Source organism: Apaloderma vittatum, unplaced genomic scaffold (assembly GCF_000703405.1).
Source record: "Apaloderma vittatum isolate BGI_N311 unplaced genomic scaffold, ASM70340v1 scaffold16719, whole genome shotgun sequence".
Classification (NCBI taxonomy): domain Eukaryota; kingdom Metazoa; phylum Chordata; class Aves; order Trogoniformes; family Trogonidae; genus Apaloderma; species Apaloderma vittatum.
Genome location: NW_009736051.1, coordinates 56,503 through 66,238, shown reverse-complemented (window position 1 = coordinate 66,238; position 9,736 = coordinate 56,503). Strand labels below are relative to the sequence as shown.

The 9,736-nt window shown below is 47.8% G+C and overlaps 1 protein-coding gene across 1 annotated transcript in view; it reads right to left on the bottom strand.

Annotated features, from left to right (window-relative positions):
- PRICKLE2 (prickle homolog 2 (Drosophila)) overlaps positions 1-6,183 on the bottom strand; it is a 30,356-nt gene extending 24,173 nt beyond the window's left edge. Inside the window, exon 1 of the mRNA XM_009876836.1 lies at positions 6,006-6,183. Within this exon, the coding sequence (XP_009875138.1) occupies positions 6,006-6,137 (132 nt within the window). The 5' untranslated portion in view covers positions 6,138-6,183. The remainder of the gene's footprint in view (positions 1-6,005) is intronic.
- Positions 6,184-9,736: the final 3,553 nt, after the last annotated feature.

Sequence of the window (9,736 nt, the reverse complement as noted above, 5' to 3'; positions counted from 1 at the left end):
TGGAAAAGCAATGAGAAAAAAAAACTTAAATAAGCCACATGCAAACAACCCTCTCAACGTGCCTGGCAAAACGTTGCAAGTGCTTGTACACGTAGGCTCACGCATGAGCTCCACAGATGACAGCACGTGTTGAAACTGGAAAAGGGGTTCAGTGTGCTTTGGCTTGAGTCTGGCACGTCCTAGCTGTCAGGATACAAAGCACTTATTTCTTGAAGCAAAACAATCCTTGCAGCTAGGCCAGATGCTCTAAAATGGACAGAAGAGTAGGAACTGCTGTCTGCGTCTGCCGAGCGTGGGAACGCAGCCAGGCACGCACCCCGGGAAGGAGTCGGGGCCCCCGCTCCAGCACCCCACAGCCCCAAATGGGAGAAGACCATTATCACCCCCCTGATCCGTAACCACACCTCTGTGCCAGCACACGGTGGATGCGATCCCCGGCGGCCCGCAACGCTGGGTTTGCTCTTGGAAACCCGCTCCCAAGTCGCAGGGACAAAGGCAGGGAACAAAGGGAAAAATAATTTTCCTAAGCGCTATTTGTTCTGGCACGCTCCGTGCGCGCTCCTCTCCCATGGCTAAGAGCAGTCGAGTCGTTTGAGCGTTGCTGCTCGCCACTCGAGAACGACATCCATCCCTGCCAAGCCTTTGGAGCAGCCCTTGGTCTGTACGAGATCCCGCAGAAAGATTGCTTCCTGCTGGCATCGACGGAGAACGTCTGAACGCAACCCTTACATCCACAAGCTCTAGGCTTCTGAAAGCGCGTGCCATGGTTTTTCTTTTTTTTTAAGCAGAATTTGGATTAAAAAGAGCCAGAAACGGTGCTTTCAAAAGCATCTGAGAGCGGGCTTTGTGCTGCGAGGTACTGACCGTCACAGCCGCTCACACACTGCTCCCCGTCCCCTGGAGCGGCAGCAATTATAATGATCACCTGCTGCATTGACCATAGCTGATAATTCCCCTCGGAATGCCACTTAAAATGCTCTCGTATTTATAAGGCATGGAGTAGCATACTAGAACAATGCTGCAACGAGGAAAAGCTGTAATTGTACACTGGAAAAAAGCTCCAGGTCAACTTTGTATTGTGCAGACCACGGTTTTTCCATTTTCTTTTCCACTCCCTGCTCTTGCCCTGCCTCTTGCCTCTGCTGACCACCACATGGCTACTTCAAATTTAAGAACCAAGCAAACCCCACGAGGTGAGTGCTTTTGTTTCTGTGGCCCACCAAAAGCAGCTGATTCTCTCCCTGGTAAGAAGATTCTTCAACGATTAAATAATTTTAACAACTTCCATCGGCTCACCACCACGAGGCAAACACCTCGGGATACAGAAACAGAGCAAAAGCTAGGATGCACAGTTTTGTGACGGATTTTTTTTTTGCAGCACGGGATGCACTCACACCTCATCCATCCGTTCGGCTCCATGGCTGAAGGAAAGGCTCCAGGATCTCCTAACCCACCCCACAGCTGCCCCCAAATTCACGCAGAACTGGCGCTGCACACGGAAAAAGCATTTTGTGTGCGGGATTGCTGCTCGGTCCAGCTGGGAAGCATTCGGCACGGTTCGATGCCTGGAGGGTGGATTTAGACAGCTCCAGCCTTGAAATAAGAGCCGCTAACTGCCAGGCTATTAGATACCGTAAGAGTTCACTGGGGAGGTGATGGACTTACCGCTACCTCAAAGTGAAACTGGAGAGCTTTTAAAAATGTGCTGAAATGCAGCTTTTGGATAAAATACTACAGCGTGTGCAAGGAGGTAGAGTGAGAGGTGGCTGCTGACACAGGTGTCTGTGAGTTACAGCTCCTCTTCATCAGCTTCCCGTCCACCGTGCCTGCTCTGAGGACCAGGACTCACCAAGGAAGGTAGAGCTCTTCATGATGCTTTTGTCCTTTCTTCTACCTGGCCATAAATTAACGTATCTGCTCCCCGTTACTACACAGGCTTGGGGCAACAGGGTTGCTTTGGTCTGCCGTGTTCCTTCCCTCGCTGCTTGCAAGACTTGAGTCTCTTGAGGAGTGAGAGGTTGCTGAACTCATAGGGCTCAAGAAGGTAAAATGCACTTGACAGTGACACACACACACAAGTGAGGCACATGTCCCCCAGAGATGACTGGCCCAGATTATGCACTTTCTGCCATACCAAGGTGCTGAAAGCGGGTATCCTTAGGTAAGGTGTAAATGCATACTCAATGCAGGTTCATCTCCGCTCTCCTTTCCTCACTTTGTGACCTGAAGTGCAACTGATGGAGCTTGGAGAGTTTATAACTCAAGCGCTTGCTATAGGTCTTGCAAAAGATCCAGAACAGAAGTCAATGTGTACGTTAGCCCCTGAATAAATTGCCCATGACAGCTATGAGTTTCACACCACCTCAAAGCTCTTAAGGTCCAAGCTCTAATGGTCACCTTAGAGGAATATGGTTCTGGAACCTTCATGCTACTAACTTTAGCTCAGATTAGATTTTCACAACTGTTTAGGGGATTCGATTAGAGCAACTGTACTGACAGCAAGAGGGAATTAAGTCTTTATGGCACATACAGGGATTTTGAATGTTGACATTCTGGAGCCATACAATACAGAAAGCTGCACCGCAGCTGAAGTACAGCCTCATCTTTTTGTTTAATTGGAAATCTGTGCCCATAATCAGCTGCTCCTATTATTGAGACACAATAAAGACAGAAATCCTCAAAAATCCCTTGTATTCAGAAATTCAAGCTGGCATGTTATAACCCTTTTGGATTTCTCCAAACCACAGGCCCAAGGAATTCAAGGCTGCACATTCACATGTATTTACACATGCCTTGCCTGAAAATGTAAAAAACACATCATAAAAGTACTTATTTTTAAGCATCTGCCCTCGAACTTATGTCAGTGCAAGAAGGATCAGCTGTCAGGCTGCCAGCTTCAGCAGACAAACTGTCTCCCAAAATTGCCTTCCCCGTCTTCGCAGCCAGGCCCGGTCTGGGATCCTGCTTTTGCTGAGGCCACGTTTCTACTGGTGTCTGTCCATTTCAAGGCTTTCACACCTATTTCTTTATCCAAACCATTCAACGGCAGGCAGGAAAAATAAGCATTTCTCAAAGCCCAGATCCCAAGCTTCTGCCTCACCTCCTGTCCAGGCAACTTTCCCATTCCTATCTGCATCCCCACCTCCCAGGAGAAAAGCCTCTCTTCTGCCCTAAGACAACTTCTCATTGAGGTCCAATCACACTGGGATGAGAGCCCACAGGAGCCTCTTGGTCACCCTGTGCAGCCAACCGCCGTTACAAGAAGCTGTATTTTCTAACCACGTCAGAATTCAGGAAGCTCTGTCTCGGGTTTTTACCCACTGCTCTTCCCGCTGGCAGGTTGCTGCTGAGCCTTACACCTCCGATGGTCTGAAACCACCTCCAGCTTCCTGCCTGAATGCATTTGGAGCCAGTTTATATCTACATTCTTGTGCCAAAGCTGGAGCTTGAATAACTGCTCTTTCTCCTCTAACGCACAGGGAGTGATCATAACCCTTCCATTTGCTAGGCTGAACAAACCAAGCTCTTCCAGGCTCCTCACTGAAATAGCATTTCCAGCCTCCTTCCAGTTTATACCCCTCTTTCTTGAGCAGAGGGATCATAAATTTTAGTTAGCTTTCCAGACGAATTTTTACCATGCCTTATGCAGCAGCATTATAACATTTTTCTTACTGCATTACAATCTTCATTGCTGTGTTATAAGCAAATTTAGAAATATACAATATTTATGGCTGTCGCATAGAGCACTTCATAGTCCTGCACACTGATGAGCTATAATATAAGGTAAAACTTCCAGCTCAGTTCTTCAGCGCAGCGGCTGGATGATATCTGTGAACACTGGACCAATGGTTTTTTTCCTCTTCAGTAGTGGGCATTAAGTAACCAGCCTGACTTCCACATGCACCACAGACCAGCTGATGCCCAGATCAGCATCCAGGAATCCAGTGAGACCTTGCAGGTTTGAGTTGATTCCCCTTTAGATTATACTTCATAATTTAAGCTGTGGATTGAAGGGGCTCTCCAAATTCCAAAATGACCCGTGGAAACTGCCAAAAACCGATGTCATGTTTGTTGGCCAACTTCCCCTGCTGAAATCCTGTAAATTGCTGTGTTGAGTGAGATGTGAACACTGTCTCCCACGAATAGCGAGCTAGAAAGGCTGTCGTCCAAGTATAATAAGAAAATTGCATTAGTCTTTCAGGGGACCACTTACCTCCCCAGCCTGTAATGCTACACAGAGATTTTAATAAAGCAGAATATTGCAGAAAAAAGTTGTTTCATTTCATCTGTTCCACGTCAAAAGAAATATGGCAGTGAAGCAGCAGAAAGCAGAGAAAAACTCCCTGCCTGCAAGCCTATATTTTCAGAGCAGCCTGATGGCAGCATCCTCAGCCAGAGTGGAGTCCACCAGCTGCACCACGGCCAACACGACCCTCCCAGAAGCTCCACATCATGTGCACACACCTGACTCACTGACCAGAAAGCAACATGTAGGTACCTCCCATCCCCCAGGAGGCAAAAGGCATCCAGCAACTCCTGGAGAAATGCAGGGTGCTGCTCTTCACCCTGGGGAGAACCCCCAGCCCTGCATCGTGGCTCAGCCCAGAGAAGTCACACCTTGCTTTTGTCTCCTTAGCAGCTCATTTGATGCGTGAAAGGTCCCCAAAGGGCTGGCGGATAAGTGGTGCTGGAAGGATTTCAGTGCCTGCCTTTGGCTCTGCTTACGGCTGCTCTTCATCTCCATGGTGATTAGACACAGGTCTGAAGCTGCAAATCTACTAAAAAAGCCCAGCAACACTGAGAGGCTTAATTAGGTGTTTGTACAGAGGAGCACTGTGACCTCTGCAAGAAACAGATGCTGGAAGAACCTAAAAATACGTTAACCTGAGTAATGCATGAGATGTCACTACCTACTGATGGTCTTCTCCTGAGCATCTCAAACTCCCTGATGGCAAGCTGTTTCTTAAAAAAGCGCCTGTGGGATAAAAGAAGCATCTAGGTCTTCTGGAATATGTCACCACCATGCTGGAAGCGGGTTTCAATTGCTTCAGGCAAGCACTGACCAAGGCTTGTAAAGACAAGAAAAAAACAAAACAAAGCAAAAAATCCCCACTCAACAACTGGATTTTCTCTAATCAGACAGATAATATTTACAGCCTAAGGGTGGTGCCAAAATGTTTCAGGAAATACCTAAGCCCTTCTGAATAAAAGCTCATGAAAATACCACATTTAAGGACAGTGACTACAACAGTAAGAATGAAAGCTTTCCACCCTCTCCCAGACTCCTTACACAGTTTAAAATGATGGCAATTATCAAGGCTAAGCTCATTTTGCAAGACCCTCTCCAAATTAAGTTCAGAGTTGCACAGGTAAAAGATCAGCATAAAACCCAAACGAATCACATAAAGAAGCAGAAATCGATGTGTGGTCTGCACACATGGTCTAATCCATCCTGCTCAATCCCTGTACCGAGACACTGCAACTTCATTCGAGCAGTTCTTTCCCGTAAGGCACAAACATCGTGCTTCAAAAACCCAACCTTAAAAGACTTTGGCCCATTTTTCAGACTTATCTACCAGCTTTGACTGCCTGCCCTGGACTTACCACAGAGAAGAGTGGTCCAGGAGGTCAGAACCCAAGAACTGAGTCCCTGGGGAACACTGGAGTCCCACTGCTTTGTTTTTTTCCCCATGAAAACATTAATAGGTATGTCTGTATATGTTCCCTTGCACAACCACAACAAACCTCATCCCAGAAATATTTTGTTTCCCCCCTCTCAATTACATCTACAGATGCAGAAAACCACAAGTCCCCCAAGGATCTCATCTCCCCTGTGTTTCATCTGTGCATTCAGACCAGAAATCTCTCTGCAAGTCTCTACGGTGCAGCCAGAAACAGCCACACGCAACAAGTGCTCGCACCCCTAGCAGGAAAACCAGCGCAGCTCTTTCCGAGGAGCACAATAAAACAATTTATTTGTGGTAATTTGGTGGTGTCACCGTTACCTGCTCAGGCTTCAGGCCAGGGGGGACCCATGCATACTCTTCCAAGGCACAGCCTGAGTCGTCATCAGAAGTCGAATTCCTCTGGAAGTCAAACATGAGCTTTGTGACGGTCTTCTCCATCTCCAGAGGCATAACTGTTACGATATGTTCTTCCTGGGAGCACTTACAGTGAAGGCAAATCTTCCTGCAAGGTGAGGACATGGGAGAAACAGGAGATGTCTCCGTGAGTTGCACTTTTAAACGAGTAAGCAAAGCAATTTGTGCTGCAGATACTAAACTCAACCCTTTTCTACGCTCAGGCCTTTTCTAATGCAGGATTTGCCTCTCTCACAAGGAGGAAATAAAACTCCATATTTGCTGTAACAACACTTGGCAATCAAGCTAGGTCGGGCTGCCCAATGATTGGGGATATGTAATTGTTTGTCTCTTTACTGCACCGCGAGGCGCATCTCCAGGGGCCAGCACAGGCAAGGGCAAGGTGCCCACCTGGTGGGTACCGGTGTGTCAGCCCGTAATTGCGAAGCAGTTACCAAATTTAGGGCAGCTGAGCGCTTGGCTAATAAAGAATATGGTGGATTGACTGGGAACCTGCGAATGACAAGTCCCTTTAGCACGCTGATAGCATAAATTTGCTTATTAGAGTAGCATAAAAATTGACTATGGTCTGAACATACGAAGCTAAATTAAATTAAGGGAGGCTACAAAAAAAAAAAAATCACAGTCACGCTACAACAGCATTTTAACCACCCGGCTTGACGGCACGTGCCACGGCTCGGCAACACGCCAGCTCACACTCTGCCCGAGAGCTGGACCAGGAAAAGAACTGAAAGAACAGCTCACAGGTCGCAATTTAACAGCCATTAGCTTAATTCCGTGGAAATATCACTTCTCCAGCATTTCTTTCCTGCAGCTGGTGGTCCATGGGAGAATTTCTTCATAAGCTCGAACCTGAGCATTTATCTGCAGGGCTGCTGGGACATCACACCCCTTGGCCAAGGGCTAACAGCAAAGGACTAACCTGGCCAAAAACATCCCCCAGCCCCACAAAAAGACATTAAAGAGAATGTTGATGGATCAGTTTCTAGTTCTGTGAATGCAATGCTCTTCCACAATATGGGTCAATGGTATCTATTTTAAAGTAACCATGCAGGATTCTCAGTTAATTTTCGCTAATGAAATGCCACTGACTTCTGAGTAATGAGAGATGGTTTCACTTGGGTAGCAGAAGGGAGACATCCCAGAAATAATAAGGTACCACACAAAAGGCAAGGGAAAAGTTAGTGTCGCCATTGCAGGTTTCTCTGCTCTAAGGTGAAGCAAAGAAATTCAGAGGGCAGCAACAGTTAAACACCGGAGGCTTTAATTTTCAAACCCTTTTCCTTCTTTCTCACCATTGCGTATAAGCCAGCAAAGCATACCAGCGCTCACATCCAGATTCGAGTCTAAATTTCCACTTGGCCATTACAGCACAAAAAATGCACTCTAGCAAAAGTCAAGAGGCTCCGTTGAGTCAAGCCAGGGAGATTTGCCAGATTTTCCCATTTCCTGCCTTTCATCAGATCTGAACCACACAGCGACCCCCACGCACCCCCGGCGTCTGGTTTGCATCCAGTCAGAGAGGTTTGGCATTCGGCTGTTACCTTAAAAAATAATCAAAGGCACCATTTCATGCGAATACTTTAATTAATCAGCTACTGTGGAAGGGTGCTCTGCCTCTGCAAAGCCGCTTGCAAGTTCTTTACCGTTTCCATCGCATTTCATGACGCGATTAGAAGCAGCTCAATATGCAACAAGATGTTAAGAATAATTAATATGTCCAGAGCCCTGGATTCGGCATTGGAGACAGTTATTCTAACAGAGTTTAGGACTTGTTAGCTAAATTTTAATTTTCAGAATATCAATCACAAGCTTCAAAGGGGACAAACACAACAGTCTCTGCTCAGAGAGCAGTAACGCCAGGAGCAGGAGCGCTGCGCTGGGGAATTCTGCCCTCCTCTCCACTCTAGACACATCCCTTCCAGGAGGTGGAGGATGGCAGAAGAGCATCTGGCTTTTAATAAACTAGATAAATCAGTCCACCACGAGGACTTCATGGTATCAAAGAGTTAAGAAGTGAGACGTGTGATCAGTCAGACTCTGGAGGTCGCTCCATGTGACGGGTTGCGAAGGTGATTTGCACCCACACTCACTCCTGCCCCACCCCAGGCAAGTGGGTACCACTGACCCAGGCAAGCAGCTTCTCCTGGTCAGAAAAGCAAAGGGTGAAAAGCACACAGGTAGCCTGTCCACTCATCACAGCTGTCCCCAGGCCAGGACAATGGGCCCTGTAAAAACTTGGTACCATTAAAAACTGAGCATCTCCAGGCACAAGGTTTTTGCCGCCTCCCTGGGCAAACTGTACAAACTTCAAGATATTGCCCCTGAGATATTCAGTTCTCTTCCATGCTCCTCATTAAAAGCAGAAGATTAACAGCTTTAATTACAATTATTTTCTTTACATTAGGATGTGTTGTTTCAAGGGAACAATACTCAGTGTCCTAGGAGTGCCTTCCCACTCCAGCGATACGGTTTCCATGACTTCTTCGCATAGGTCTCACTTACTTGACTTTATTTTATTGTCTTCCAGCTCACTATAATTAAAAATAATTCCCCGTAGTAAAAAAGCTTAATATAAAAATGTACATTTCGAATGTGAGATGAAATTGAAAAAAGCAGTATGGCCCCACTGCACTCGGAGCAGAGCAGCACAAAGTGGGACGATGCACGTGCCAGCGCTCGACCGCACGCGTGATGACCAGAGCCATCATGTGCCCCGGGTGCGGACGTGAGAGCAGGGAGCCGATGGGTGCTGGCCTGGAGCGGAGCCTTGGCTGGCAGCAACGCCTTGTCAGTCCATAACCCAACCACCACCAGAGCTTCACTGACGACTTCTGCCGCCTGTGCAGCCGAGGAGCACCACACAACTTGAGAAAACCATGGGCAGAGTTGTTGGGGTTTTTTTTAAGCAAGAAGAAACTAACATCAGTCACTCTCTGGAAATCCTGTCTTCATTCCTGAGCGTTTCTGTCTTGCTCTCATCCCAGAAAAGGGTCTGCAAGCTCGTCTCAGGGAATTATCTGCCTTGGTGATTAAGACAGGTCTTCAGCACCTGGGAGGACACAGCGCTGCAAGTATTTCAGTGCTGGGGACGTCCCGGAGCAGCACTTGACTCCAGGAGCTGAGGGGTGGCACCTTCAGGCGTGGAGGGTAAATAAAAGAGCTGTTAAGCAGCAGTAGCTTGTGGACAGCGGGGAAAGAAGAGGGGCAGCAGGCCAGCAGCCATGCTGCTGGGCGGCGGCCCAGCAGCCACGCTGCTGTGGGAGGCACGGGCTGGGAAGCACCCAGCAGGGCTGCTCGGCACAGAGCTGCGCATGGAGCTGCCCTGCAGCGGGGCCAGGTTGGTGGGAAGCAAACAGGGAGGAAAAAAACCAAAAAAGAGTATTTCCTCATGTCAGATTTAGCTGGAAAAGAGCCTGCTTGAATTGACTTCACATGGTACAAAGCAGCAATGGCTGGAGAATGCACCAAAAAATTAGGGGCCGGTTAGCTCAGTGGTTTGAGCGTGGTGCTGGCAACAATGACCAACACTGAGGTCGCGAGTTCGATTCCCGCTCCGTCCCCATGTGTTGCCTGGTCTAGTCGAGAGGTGGCGTCCCTGCCCATGACAGAGAGGTTGGACTAGATGGTCTTTA